We start from the raw sequence: 15,425 nt of genomic DNA on the forward strand, positions 1-15,425 counted from the left end.
GCTGTCTTCCAACACAAAATAAAAAAGTTCTTTCTGCATTTATCTTACCTGGCTTCAGAATCTCAAGTTTGCCCAAACCCTCAGCCCACAGCCCCTGCCCTGCCCCAACACTATTTTGAAGCAACACTCTGGATGCCAAGGGTCCTAAACACTGAGACAAGGGAAAAGCCTTAACAAACATCTAATAAAGACTTTACAATGGGAGCTTGAATTTGTGTTATGAGGTCCAGCTATTTTCTTAATATTTTAGATTGAAAAATTCCAGAGGCATAAGACTCTCAGAGCAGGGTGATAATTCCTCCATACTTTATTAAGGCCTTCAGTTTATATACTGCTGCTCTGTCAGCTTGTCATTAGACCATGTAAAACATCAGACCGAGAAGAGGGAAATGTCAGGTAGAAGTGTGACAGACTCTCTGAACAGCAGGAATGAAGTTCGACTACACAACGCAACCACAATGGAGTAAAACAGCCAGCCTGTACAGGTTCTCAAAATTAAATGAGACCATAGTATAGATGTTTTACTCACAGCACTTCTTGCACAGACATCCACAAAAAGGACTGACTAACAAGTAAAAAAAAAACCAACTGAGGAGCTCCAAAGTCCAGGAAAGTTCAAAAAGGTTTAGTTTACATACAAAAAAACCTCAGTTAATTCCAAAAGCTCAAGTGTAAGTGAACTTCTGATTAATATTAATCACAAACACCACCAGTTTACCATGCAAATATTTTAATTATTTAAATTGCTCTCTTCTGAGCATAAAGAGACAGAAGTACCACTCCATTGTGGTATTTCCTATGACAGTGACAAAGGACCACTTGCTTATAACTTAAATATAATAAATTCCTGTTTTGTATAACTGAGGCTGAATACCCACAGGATATTATTAATATTTCCCCTCCAGCATCTGGTCTAATAAAGAAACACAGAACAGCTTTGCTGCAGTACAAAAGTTTACAGAAAGTTCAACAATTTAATTAAAGACAATACAAAATATGTTGTCTGAATTCAAATAATTTATGTAAAAGTACATGCATGAGAAAATACTGGCAAGAAGATTTAGGTAACCCTATTATCAGATGCATGTTCTTTGTTCCTAGAGATAACATACAGTCAAAAATACATTTGTAATTTAAATTACAACAGAAGACAGTATTTCAAACACAATTTTGGGTCTACCAGCCCTTCAAGGCAAAAGAAATTCCTGTTAACACAGGACAAACTGATCGAATAAAAAACAACAATACTGAAGTCCCTTAACAAGCCTGAAGTGGTTTTTTTTCCTGTTATCAAGGAGGAAGAAGATACCAGAAAATAAAGGGGACTCTGTTTTCCCAGGTTTTTAGTAAGTGTGGTCAGAGCATCAGGGATTACTTTCATCCATATACCCCAAAAAAACCCATTCTTCTTGCGGAGAGACAGGGCACAGATCAGGAACAGATCTTCCCTTCCATACAAAGCAGTGCCATGTCCACACAAGAGTGGATCCTGCAGCCAAAGGAAACTACCTGCTTCACAGGGGGGCAGCTTGGCCCCAACAAACACCTTCTCTGAGCCTCCAACAGCACCACCAATCCTCTCACATCACAAGTTATTCTTCACCTTTATCAAATACTGAAACCCCAGAAGTCACCTTCTTCATTATGGTATTAGACTGAAATACCCAATATTTCTTACCATGTGTCACTTGCCCTCCACATTTTTGTGGTCAACTAAACAGTTTAACAAGACGACACATGATTAACTTCGTTCAAGATACTTTAGTTCATTAATTCTCAATAAAAGCACTGGTTGCAGTACAATAGTTTGACATACAGCAACAAAAGGTACTCAATTTACATGCACAAGCTATTTAACAATAGTACACAGTCTTTCCTATTGCCATTATGAAACAAATACTACTGTGACAGCTGGCACAACCTTCCAATTGTTCTCAAGAGCTGTAACAGAGTGATGAAAACAGTGTTGTGATGGTACAATGCCAAAGAACAGATCTGGCCACTGCTGGAAGATTCCAATCAAGATGCCAGTATCATAATGGGAAACAGTGTTGAAGTAATTGCAAAAACAACAACAAAAGAAGCTATGCAAAATTGTTTTGACTTGTACTTCAGTTTAAGAAAAACGTGGAAAATGCATACACTTTTGTTTTTGTATAGAAACAAAAGTGCATGCAGAGGCAGAAAAGCTAAAAGTTCAAGGCAGGAGAAATGTGTGGATGAGTAAAAAAACCTCTGAACACTGAAGTACTGTAAACCAGCAGCAATCTGTTGGTGAAAGAGTGCATAATTGCCTTTCTGGATTGTTTTTGTGCATTGGTTTTTTTTTGGTGGGTTTTCTTTTTGTTAGAGTTGTGGACGTTGTTGTTATTTGGATTTTTATTTAATTTTATTTTAATAATGCATCCACCTTCGAAGCACAAGTTGAAACTCCTCTGCATTTGTGTTTGATGCTTTGCTGAGCTTTCATTCACTTTTACAGCTTGGTCCAGATTTTCCTGGTTTAATGTGCAAAGTACAGCACATACTATTAGGACTACTCACTCGAAGCTTTCAACATCTGCTTTTTAAGAAACAGATACAAGTGTCACCCTTCATGAAAGTCAGTTTCAGTATTGCTGTTAAAGGGCTTCTAGAAATCAGAACAGAAAAGTCAGATTTATAACAATGGGATAAGCAATGAGCTTTGTAAAACACACACATTACAATAAGACTTTTCCTATAGCAAATAAAAATCATCAGGGGACTTGATTTTTTTTTTAACATTTCTTTCTAGGTTTCAGAAGTGCTAGCAATTTCAGCAATACAACTTTCAAAGCCCCTTGGCTGTGCAACTTTTAAGTGCCTTTTCCAAATGGTGTTCAAACAAGTAAGAAACCTTCTCCTCTAAGGGACAATTAGCAGTTTAGCATTTTGTTATTGGCAAGTAAGATCCTGAAATATTATGAATATTCAATAGTTGTCATAATTTTATTCATAACCATATAAAAAAGCACAGTTACATGATACTGCACTGTCAGGTCTATAATACGCCAAGTAAGACTACAAAAATAAAAGTAAAAAAAAAAAAAAGGAAAAAGGCCTCAATTCTCCTATTTTTGGTTTTGTTTTGTTTTTTTTTAACTAATTGTCTCAGGAAAAAAGAGTAGCAAAGGCTTAATCTTAAACACGAAGGTATTATCATCAAATCAGGTCCTCTAATCCAGACTGATGGTACACTTATTATTTCAACTGAACCACTCATAACAAGCTTGCAATGCCAGCATTCATTCATACCCTGAACTGTTCCCTGGCCTCATCTACCCAATCAACTATTCACACCTTATATTAAGCAGAACAATTTAAAAAAGTTGTTTGTGGTTTTGAAACAGTTGGTCTGAATTCTTTAATACCACACTCAAAACAGAGGAAGACAAATTTAAGGATATTTCAACTCAATTCACAAAACACTGTTTAGAAAGGGAAAAAAGAGGCATGAATATGGAAGTACAGAAGGTGTTAAATCACCACTTTAAAAATGGACTTGGTAGAGAGCCTACACTGGAAACACTTACCTTGTCAAAGCATCAACATGATCATCTCAGAAGACAATTCAGAGACACTTAAGTCAGAATTGTGAAAAAAAACCAAGACTATACTGTCAAAGATCACTGAAATACCTAATCTAAGGCAGTGCAAAATGATGGCTGGTGAGGGGCAACCAGTCTCTTTGCAAAGTGAGGGACTTCAAATTACTCATCACTGATCTCCTGAATAATCTGCATTGAAGGACCTGATGAACACCAGTGATATTTCTGTCATGCAATTACAACTGTTAAGCAACCAATATGAAACTCCAGAGTGATACTGTCATCCATGATGGATTATTGTAGTAATAATCCATTAAAGAATAAGTTCAAAGGGGAAAGTGGTAAACATCTTGCCATAAGTGAAAACACTTCAAAAATTTACAATTAAATAAAAAGTTAGATGATATCTTATAAAAAGAAGTACTGAACACAACAAGGCCACAATAAATTAGTGTTTCCATAAAATGACATGCTGAAGGTTTTGTTCCCAAGTCTATACATTTTTTTTACTGTCTGTTAATTCCTAAATATTGACAGCATAATTGAATAATTGAGGTACAGTAGTTTACATTTGTATATGTCTTGTAAAAAGATTATTATTTTTCTTCCAGTTTTTCTTCCTCCTCGCCAAAGAACAACAAAGGAAACATTCCTAAAATGCAGCCAATGGTCACTCCAATAGCTTTACCCTAAAGAAAGAGGGGAAAAATATTAAGTTTTTCACTGATCAGTTATTACTCATTTCCCATGTACCACCACAACCAGGACACACATCCCTTGTTCTAGTTTTCAGCTGGGAATCACATTTTTCTTAGCATGCAGACTAGAAACACAGTATATGAGAGAGACAGATATGACAAAGTTAGAAACAGTGTTTGCTATGACAAAAGACAAATCTGAGGAAGGAGGAAGGCAATGACCATGAGGAACTGTACAAGTGGTAAGGGAAGAAACAGACATTCAAAGGATTAGCAGAGTGGCCAGGAAGACAGAAAAGGGAAAAAAAAATAACTAAAACAACAAACCCAAACCACCAAAAAACATCTACACACATTTTAGGTGCAATAATAAACGCATCTGCTTGTATCTGGTACTGCAAATCATCAAAGGAATGAGTGGCTCCTTGCAAACATGATGGTTTTCAAAGGTACAAGGCAAAACCAACAAAAACTGGAAAACATTTCAGTTGACCTGAATGTATAAGTCAAGAGGAGAGGAAATAAAGTAAGACAAGCAGCCTCCAAACCACATCAATAGCAGTAGGTGGACAGTGTTGAAAAACCTGAGACAGCAGGTAAAAAAAGACAAAATGCTACATACAGGCAAAGGTGCACAGAAGTCTTTTCACAGCAAAGGAATATGAACAAACTGAATGCAATGACAGGATTTTGCCACAGGCTCAGCATTCACTGAGAAGACTCTTAGACTACGGGGCAGCCCCCGACAACCTGCCAACTCTTCACTGCTCTGTGCTTTGATCTATCACTGCTAAAACCTGAATTTTTCTACCATAATTTTCCTCAGTAAGTGCTATTTCTTTCCCCTTAAATCTGCAGAAGTATTTTTCCCATTGAAGGCTCATTCTGGCAAAGTGAAGTATCTGTTTCTTTACTCAGTTTCTGATAATCTGTTTCTTGAATCATTGCTCTCACTGCTGAAGTGGGACCACTTCAAATATTTAAATGTTAAGTAAGGAATCACCCTGAAGATGCATCTGCAAGCTGAGTGTCCTGTAACTGTAAACACAGGCAGTGAATACTACTCAAATGCTAAAAGTTTGGCCAGAGAACAGCTGATTTCATATCCGAGCTAATTATAGAATATTAGCACAGGTATATGAATAGCAAGCACTTGACAAAGAATGTATAGGAGTAAACTACTAAGTGGTCATAACTTCCAAGTAAATTATCTTATCACCACAGCCAGAGCTCAGCCCAGGTATCTGCACAGCACACACAAAGTCATTGCAGACACTATCCACGTCACTTGGGGCGTGCTGCATACAAAAAAACCACTCAAGCTCAAAAAAATCCAGTCTCTTGATTCTCCCTGACATGGACTTAAGACTAAACCCTCTGGGGATAATACGCACAAAGTTGGTGGTCATTAAGGAATAAATGGAAAAAGTGAGAAAAAGCATTTATCAGCTAGTTTAAAGACAAACAGCTCCACACCAGCAGTGCTGCCCACAGGATACTCACCAAGTGTGCACTGAGACGGGTCTGCCACATGTCAGCTTGTTTGGGTGTCAGGTCAGGGATGGACAGACCCAGTCGGGAAGCCAAAGCTTCCACATAACCTGCAAGACTGAAGAACAAGAAAACAAGAACAAATGAATCTCACAGTATATTCTAGTGAGGGTTTTGAAATACTTGAACTTAAAAACAAGAGCTTTTCCTTCAGCATAGCAATAAAGTGATTGAGAGAAAACTATGGGACAGAGTTCAGACTTCTAAAGGTCACATTTTGCAACGTAATTTAATTATTCCACTGATTTAAGATACAATATTTCTAAAAAACCTTATGCAGTACAACACAACTGGTGTGAATCTTAATGCATTTTTACAGAGCTTTTTAAGTAACCTTTACTGGAGGAAAGGTCACACACAGACTAGTTAGTAGCAAGCCTTGTAATTTGCAGAAAACAAAAGAGAAGGAAAGTGGGAAAAGCAGGCATAACAAACAGCTTTACTTTCAGCAGTAAAATAAAGCTGTATCTGTTTTTATCAGAAATAGGTAGCCCAGACCTGAAGACAGTGCAGAGATATTGTTTTAACTGAGGAGAAGGAAATCTCTTCAGATCTGGGGATAACAACCTGAGAAGGTATATTAGGCAGAGCTATATTACATTACAAAATAATTATTTTTCCATTTTGCATCTCAATGAATGTATTTATTATTCTTAACACAAGTTCATACATACCCCAGTCCAGCTAAATCTGAAACAAGGTTTCCCAAAGCTGCAGCTGGAGGAAGGAAGAGGGAAGAGAAAAAGGTATTATTTTAGCTACAAACAAAACCAACCAGCTCCCACCCTCCAGTGAGCTTCACATACTCTCAATTTATACAGAATTAAAGACTAGACCTAAGTTCCTTATATTTCAATGTTTTTCTTCTGACCTTATTACAATTTAATAACAGCAGCAGATTAGAATTAGTAAGAGGTGCAACTATTTTTCTCAATTTACATGGAGAAAACTTGACAAATACAAAAAGACAACACTAACACCTGGAAATAAACATAACTTTTGAGATCAGAGTTAGGAACAGCTGTGCATGATTGCCAGCTTCATGCAGCTAATGCTGGATACCAAGCAAGACCTTCCAGTGCCTGAGGCACAGGAGCACTGGAAATAGAAGGAGCTGTCACTCAGGTATGCAGCTTTGATAAACATATCAATATATCCATGAACTGTGTCAATTTAAGAAGAAATGCTATACACAAGTGAACAAAGTTAGTTACACACAAAATACAAGATTTCACAGCAGACCTTACTAAGATAAGCTTCCCTGTAACTCACATTGAACCAAGACCTGCAAATTTCCAAATCTTTAACTTGCCCTGCTGTAACATTTTCAGTTAAGTTCTCCCTCCTCATGCTTTTGAGCAATGCTGCACCTGCAGCTGGTGGATCCATGAGCATCCTCTGACACTGCAGAGGCACCAAAGCTGCTGAGCAGAGCTTATCAGTCCTGCCCCAGGGCAGGGGCAGGGTGGCTGCTTGGCCTTCCTGTGGTATCTCACCAAGGCAGAGGAGTCACCAAGAAGTGCAGTAAAAAGACACCAACACTGATCTCCCCCTAGCACTGCAAGCTAACAGCAAGGCACAAACACATATATCCACATACACTGACACTGGGCCCTGGGGAATTTAGAGCAGTTCCATTAGAGAAAGTCAAATACACTTTCCCAACTGACCCAGAATTTGAATTATTAGGTTGAAATCAACAACTTCAAAAGCTATTTGAACTGAAATTCCATTTCTACAAATGGAATATGTCCTAACTTCACCCAGAGGTTGTTTCTTTATTAGGAAAGGCAGCTGCAAGACTGAGGAAGAGCCATTTCCAGCCCTGTGTGCTACTTTCAGCTTAAAATATAGGAATGTGCCATATTAGTCTAAATGTGCTGCAATTTTAATACTTGCCTGCCATAGTTGAAATTCCTAAGACAACTCCAATTGACAATTCTATCTGGGTTCCCTGAAAAATAAAGTTTTCTCGTTATTTGAGGGATTTGGAGTTAAAATAAATTATATTGATACAACTGACAAAAGTATTATTTATTGCTTGTCTACATTAAAAGTGAAAGGATAAATAGGCATTTCTTCTATTAGATCAGAGAGATCTTATCTTCCTGGCATATATTTCCCCCTAAGGCAAGGGCCTACTTCTGAAAGTCTTTTAATATTTCATATGTACTCTCTCAGGCAGCTGGGGGACAAATCTGCAACCCCTATCCCTGCACAGCATCTTCCCCACTGCAATTCTTAGCTGAATGTAGAGCTCTGAACAAAAACTTCTACAAATACCAAGCAAACAAATAAAACACAGTATCACAGCTCCTTATGTTTTCAGCTGAAGAAACAAAACCACATGGTCTACATTATGAAACACCAGTACATGGTCAAAAGATGAGAGACAATGTGCATGAACTAAAACAAGACATGTTCCAGTTGGATACAGCAAATTATTTTCCATCCTGAGGACAGCTGAGCATTGGAACAGGTTGCTCAGACAGGCTGCCCTTGGGTTTCTCAAGTCCCTCAGGATAAAACCATGAACAACTTGGTCTCATCTTACAGCTGGCTCTGTTTTGAGCAGGAAGTTAGACTAGATACCCTGAGAAGGTCCTGAGCAGGGGGATTTTCTAGACTAGACCTCACAGGCCATTCTATTCTGTTCTCTTGAAAAAAATGAATCTTACAGACTTGCTAAAGGAATTAAACAGTGAACTTACCGCAGCAATCATAATTGCGTTATCCAAAAATCCAAACCCTACAAAAGGTAATGCATTGTGGAAGAACACTAAAAGAAATAAGTAACAAAGAAAAATAAATATTTATAAGAGAGTTCACTAGTGCACAGGAACAACTGAAATGTCTAATTCTGGTTAAGGCAAAATACACAAAATTCCTTTCCTACTGGTCACCTATACCTATCTGTTGCTGGCAGGTGTGGTAAAACCCTTTGCTACACAGAAATGTTACTAATGGCTCGAGAAGAACCAGCTAAACAACCTACTCTGCAAATACTTTTACAATTTCAGGTGGAAGCCACTTATGTGTACTAGTACATAAGAGAAGTAATTAAAACTTGAACTCTGGTACTATTTGCAGACCTTACAGTGATGTTGCAGTATCACTGAAGATCACCACACTATCTCACCAGACCTCTTGAAATAAAGGCCCTTTCTCTGCAAGTCCCTTGTTATTTCTGTGCAAGAGCTCCATCCTCTTCACACATTTCTAAAATTTCATATTTTAAAAGCATTGTCTGGAACTAAACAATTCTTGTCAAAACTCCTTCAGCCAAATATGCAAATGCTAAAGTGGGTTTCACTAGGGTGTCACTGTTAGTTATCTCACAATTTCAATTGTGAATTGTATCTTGATTTTGTTTGTGCACTATCCTCAGTGCAAGTTAGACTTGTAGCTGCTTTTTAATACACTGCTTAAGAAACCAAGTTCTACCTTTTGTTTCACGCATTTTCTTCTTTTTTACTTCTGAAACCCATTAAATCCTTTCTGAAAGTATTTTCTGTTGCAAAAGCTTGGAATATGCTAGTCTGAGTAATTTCTAAGAATGAGCACAGTGCTACTGTATCATTCCTTTTTGTCCTGCTTCATTTTCTCTGCCAGGTTTTAGCCTGTAAGCTTTTGATGGGGGTAGGATTGAATTTGCACAGCATTGTCTCCAGCTGAGTTTCAAGGTGCTCACTTCATAAGACTAAATACAGCATGAGAGCAGACTACATGACAACAATACAGCTGAAAGTTGAAATTTTTCTTTTTTTAACATTTAAAATGCAGCATTCAATTTGGATTTTGTTGGAGGTCAAGGGTTTTGTTTCACTTCACGTTGGACTATAATGCCTACATTTTATAAACTTAAAGAGATGCAAACCTAGAAGAGGGGTGAAAGAAGAGTGCATGAACCTCACAATCATGTGAAAAGAAACTGGTATCCAGTACCTTTTAGGTTTCCTTTTTGCAGACAGTATGAATCCATGACCACACAAAAAAACCAAAGCCATATTCAAGATCTTTCATGCTTAGGTACTAGAACATGAATGGTCATCTGTAACTATTTTGTGAGAATACACCTATATTTTCTAAATTGCACAGGTAAAAGACTACAACACAAAACCTATAAAACATTCCAATTATTTTTAAATTATCACAGGACAAACCCACCAAAACGTAAATAACAAAACAAGCACACAGATATGCCCAGTATCTTCAAAATGTGTGTACTGGAGCTAAACTGGGACCTCAAATTCTTGTTGAAATACACAGAATTTTGGAATTCGTGGAGCAAACAGATTCCCAGGGACAAAGGGAGGGGAACAAATTAGAAAAAATGTAGATAATTAGAAAAGGAAAATGTTTGCCTAAATAAATTTGCTCACTGCAGAGTATAAAACCACAAAAATATACTAATTTGGAAACTAAATCACAATTTGAATCATGGTATTATAAATGCACAATCTGTTTCCAATTTCTTCGTAATTTTATACCAAATCTCAGTCCTTTTAAAACACAAAACCTCCACAAGGCACTGCAGCACCAACACTGCTTGGCTTAGAAAAACAATGTTTGCTGCTGGCTTTGAACAGCCTGCTCTCATTTGGGCTTTCTGTCCTACTTTCACTAAGTGTTGCTCATTCTCCAGCCGAGGTGTTATGAAACAAAGGCAGCAGGGTGAGTGTTGGTGCTTGCTTTGGTTGTCTCTTACTCCATACAACAGGGATGAGGACAGACCAGCACTTGTGGAACAAAGATGAAGCCAATTCAAAGAGAGACTGCACAAATACTGAACCACATTCAACAAACATTCTTCTTTTACCATGTCTCAGTTGTCCTGGAGATGGTGGTGCAACCTCCAACTTCTCTAGAGAAGTCAAAATGAAATGAGAAAGTTAGCTCCTTCATCACAGATTCAGTTTATTATCGAGTCTTTACCAAATTTCTAGCAAGCAAAAAAGCAGTTATGTTATTTAACAGCTTTCAAATGGGAAAGAAAAATACTTCACACCTACATTTTTATTATTTTTACAAAAGATAACATGGTATTAAAAGCCAAAATGTCTTAGAATATTACAAGCTTACACCAGTATAAGTGATTATGCAAAATAATAGCATACTTCAGAAGCAGTCCAACAGCCATCTTCATTTGGAAATTACAAAACCACACCAAAATTAGAAAAATCAAATCTTCTACAGACAATTGTATGTTATTTTTTTAGAGGTTCTCTAAACATGCAGCAGACAACCTTCTTTCCCCCAGAGAGTCTGCAAAAAAAATACTAGCATTTATATTGTCACATAAGGTATTTTTCACAGCAATGTAAGAATAAAAGAAAAATAGAGGCTACTGATTTTGGTAACTGCAGATTAAGTTTGGTCATTTAGTGCATGTTTCAGGTATCCTGGACCCAAATCAGTGAGAGTTTGCAAGGACCAGGACACCACTCCTGAACCTGACAAAGTACTTCCTCCACAGGAAACCAATGCAGTTGTGATCAGAGATGCTGTGCAGAACACAGCAGCAAGTTACTCGTATAACAGCAGCAAGGGAAAAAAACCTAGCTACTCTTTTAGGTTTCTCTTGTGCATTTTTAAAGCAGATATTAAACATAAGACCTCCTTTTTAAAACAGAAAAAATCATTCCCTAAATATTTTCCAATATTATGAACCCTGAGATTATGACAAGTTGCTTCCATACTTCTGCTGAGGTAACTTCTACAGACAAAGGTTAAAAATGGTAAAATGTGCAAAAAAGGTAAAATGTGTAAAACCTACAACACTCAAGTATTCAATTTTACTTGGGCAGACAAGTACATGGAAAGACAATGCTGCAAACACAGATTATGATTGATCTGAGCCTATGTTCTCAGCGCAGCAGACTAGAGTGAGTATTCTTGCATCCAAGGTATTCTTATATTCACAGCTATTTTAAGGAAGAAACAGAAATATTCACTTGAAGTACCTTTGAGGAAAAAATGTTAGATCATAATACCAGTACTTAGCCAACCAGGACACTGACTTGCAAAATAATTTCATTAATTGAAGGACTTCAACACTTTCAAGCTCTAACAGTTACTGAAGGGGGGCTTCCTCCCTCTAACCAATATAAACACTACCTAAGCTCTACAAATACAGATGTACTCACCATCCAAATGGGACAAGTAGAGCCCAAACACTACGGAAATAAAGATTATTTCACTCTCCCCTAGAAAATGTCAAGGAATCCACAGATTCAAAGTTCAGGCTGGAAGAGGAACATGGTAAACAGAGGGGCCCCCTGTGAAAATCAATCTTCTGAAGTCTCTAGTATCGATGGCAAGAAAACATCAGACCAAAATTTTCAGCTTGTGTTCAGGGTGAATGGGACTGGGGACAGGACCCACTTTCATATGGTCTCCTATTCTCACAGGTTAAGCAAATGTTTTACAGAAGCACAGACATAGAAAGAACTGTCTCTATGCACCAGTACTGCCCTCTGGGCAGCTTTCCTCAGAGACAATTTCCACAACACTGAGGAAAATCGGAGCCACCTTGAAACAAAGAGATTATTAGCTGAGGCCAGTGGTTCCAAAAGCTCCAGATGCCCTGAAGGTGGCCAGGCAACCTAAGTCAACACTGTCACATTCCTGATGAGGCCTCCCTAAACTCATTTGCTCCATCCTGCTGAATGCCAGGGACAGAATAAAAACCCCAAACTGAAAACAAGCACAGGAGGTCACAGAGTGCTGCCTTGCATGGCTTTCTGCTCTGATGGAAACCCTCACACCAACCACTGTGGTTCCTGGGCTTCCTGTGGCACTGCCACTGAAACCACCCCTGCTGCAGTGCCCATCTAGTTTCTAGATCTATGTCTCCATATAAAGGATTTTGTGATAAGAAACTGTAACAACATAAACAAATTTCCAGGAAACACTCTACCTCTGAGGAAGACATCTTTTCAGTTTTCCCTGATTATGACAGGCAGTTAGATTAGATAATTTCAATCTATTTTGGGTATCAATACAAAATACAAAAGACTATTCAGCTTGTCACAAAACACTACAAAGTTCTAGAACATCAGTTCTCTGGATTTAACTACAACTGCATTTGATAGCACCTGTCAGTCTACAAAATTACATTCTACTCAGACTAGCTAGACAGCTATTAAAAAAATCTAAAAAAACCCAGTGAATATCTGATTTCAGAAACTTACTACCAAAAGGAAGAATTAAGGGTGTTTGGTAGAAGGACAAAGAAATAAACATGTCTTACATCTAGGCATAACGGGACTTCCAAGTCACAATAACTAAAAAGAACATCAGTTCTTCCTTCTGAACATACATCAAGGACTACCTTGGGATGTTTCTAAAATAAGGGAGGCTGGGGACACTACTTTGAGGTTAGAGGAAAGACAAGCTAGTGAAAGATAGAGGGAAATACCAGGGGATCAAATATAAACAAAAATTACTTAATCATTGACATAATCTGTTTCAGTAGCATGGGATTCCTGCTAAGTATGCATTTTATCATGCAGTCCTTCAACACTATCAGGGCAGAAGTTGCAAGAGAGGTCACTGGGGACAGCATGGTGGCACCATGCTCTGGAGACCAGACTGTTCCTGATCAGCCCAGGGAGCTCATGCCAGTAATGGCATCTTCCTACTGCACATCAAGAACTTTATTTTATAAAAGGGAGTCTTGTAAACTCATGTGGAAGCATGCCTGGCTTACAGCTTCCCTCATCATCAAGATAAAAATTAATCTCTGCAAAAAAATCTGTGATTACACATATTAATGAGACAGGGATAGGAGAAGTGTGCCAGATGAAGTTCAGTAACTGGTGCTGGTGAGCCCTGCACATGGTCTGGACAGGACAGCTCCCTCTCTGTCTGAGCCAGAGCCTGAGAGAGCATCTCATCCCCCAGGACACAGCAGGGCCAAGTCAGAGCAGGGGACTCAGGACCTTGGCACAGGTACCTGCAGGACCAGGCTCACAGGAAAAGCTGTGCCCTCGGGAGAACCAAAACAAAGCTTTAAAGCACAAAGCAACTTCCCTGAGAACTGATGCCCTGCCTCTGCCAGGTACAGAGCACTGCCTGCTGCAGGAAGGGCTGCTCCAGCTCAGCTCGACCTGCACAGCCCAAAGATTGGTCTAAAGCTGGGACATGGGGAAGGAAAAAAATTAAAGCAGAAAAAAACCCCCAACCACTGTGGCATGAAAGCAAAAAACCTTTTTACAGAATCACTTTGAATATCACCTTTTTAAAGCACAACATACTTTAAAACTCTGCAAGACATGAAAGCACTGAGAGCCAAAAAATTCTTTAATTTTTTTTTTAAAAACTCTAGATAGCAAAAAGTATTTCAGTATAGCGTATTTATTCATAGGAAGTTGTTCTGACTATTTGAATTTTCAAGACTCAGCAAAAAATAAGAATAAAAATATTCAGAGAGTACAGCAAAGGAAACGTGTCGTTTGCTTATTTTCCCAGAGGGAAAACAAAAATCCAAATTGCAAAATCCCCTTTAAAGAGCTCAATTCAGTCAGAATCAAACAATTCAGAGTTTAAATGTCTGGAGGAAAAAGAAAACAACTCTAAAGTACTCCAGAATTGCATTTCATGATGGCCATTCACCAGCTCATCCTGCGTCACAGCACTCAAACACAGAATTCATCTTACTGCAGAAGGAATAAAATGAAATGGTGGAATGAGGAATTGCTATTTTCTGACATTCATTACCATAAATGAGGTTATAAACCAAGGTTCAAGTGCAATACATGTCATGAGCCCTGAATTAGCAAAGTCTGGGAAGCAGAAAAACATTTCCTGCTTCTTAAATCTGTTCTTGATTTTTTTTAATTTATACTACCATATTTTTCTCGATTTTAAAAAATAGTTAGAACCGGGGGGGAGCACGGGGGTGAAGGAGTGAAATATAAAACCATCAGCATAAACAATACCATCATCCACAACTTGGTCCAAACCCAGCAAGGTAAAGTCAGTCTGCCAACTGTAGTCAAGTACTTGCAATTTAATTTTAGAATTATTATTCTTAGCTGACAAGCTAACCACAACTGATTAATGGGTAATGGGAGTGCATTTATTTAAAAAAAAAACAAACAAACAAAAAAAAAAAAAAAAAAAAAAAAAAAAAAAAACAAAAAAAAAAAACAAAAAAAAACCAAAAAAAAAACCAAAAAAAAAAAACCAAAAAAAAAACCCCACAACCCAGCAATTTGTCATCACCAGTTTCTGAATTATCAATTTTTTAAGAACTGGCATACAAGAGAACTTGCAAGCCTAAAGACATGTATTATGTTTTACATGAATTGCAGCAAACACCACTATAAAACTTTATAGCTGAAGCTGTTACTGTCACCCAGGGGCTGGAAACACTAACACTGAATGTAGGTACTACTGCCAGAGCTACCCTAGGAAAATACTTGCTTCTGCTCAGTATTGCCACATCTGAGACAAAAATATGAGCTGTGTTTTATAGATTTTTAAATAGTGACTGAATTGTTTAAATTAATTATTAAACAATGAGTATCAAGAAGCGGAATATAACAAATATTAATAATCTAGATCTATTATAACATTATTTTAGGCTCCAAAAGCATCTAAT

The 15,425-nt window shown here is 37.8% G+C and overlaps 1 protein-coding gene across 2 annotated transcripts in view; it reads right to left on the reverse strand.

Annotated features, from left to right (window-relative positions):
* Nucleotides 1-713: 713 nt before the first annotated feature.
* The window catches only part of TMEM65 (transmembrane protein 65), a 31,139-nt gene continuing 16,427 nt past the window's right edge, over nucleotides 714-15,425 (reverse strand). For both annotated transcript variants that reach the window (XM_039715397.1, XM_039715396.1), the window contains 6 exons: nucleotides 10,638-10,682; nucleotides 8,530-8,597; nucleotides 7,718-7,772; nucleotides 6,493-6,535; nucleotides 5,771-5,876; nucleotides 714-4,258 (listed from right to left, as the gene is read on the reverse strand). In XM_039715397.1, the coding sequence (XP_039571331.1) occupies nucleotides 4,166-4,258; nucleotides 5,771-5,876; nucleotides 6,493-6,535; nucleotides 7,718-7,772; nucleotides 8,530-8,597; nucleotides 10,638-10,682 (410 nt within the window). In that variant the 3' untranslated portion in view covers nucleotides 714-4,165. The remainder of the gene's footprint in view (nucleotides 4,259-5,770; nucleotides 5,877-6,492; nucleotides 6,536-7,717; nucleotides 7,773-8,529; nucleotides 8,598-10,637; nucleotides 10,683-15,425) is intronic.

Source organism: Passer montanus, unplaced genomic scaffold (assembly GCF_014805655.1).
Source record: "Passer montanus isolate IOZ18808 unplaced genomic scaffold, ASM1480565v1 scaffold33, whole genome shotgun sequence".
Lineage (NCBI taxonomy): Eukaryota > Metazoa > Chordata > Aves > Passeriformes > Passeridae > Passer > Passer montanus.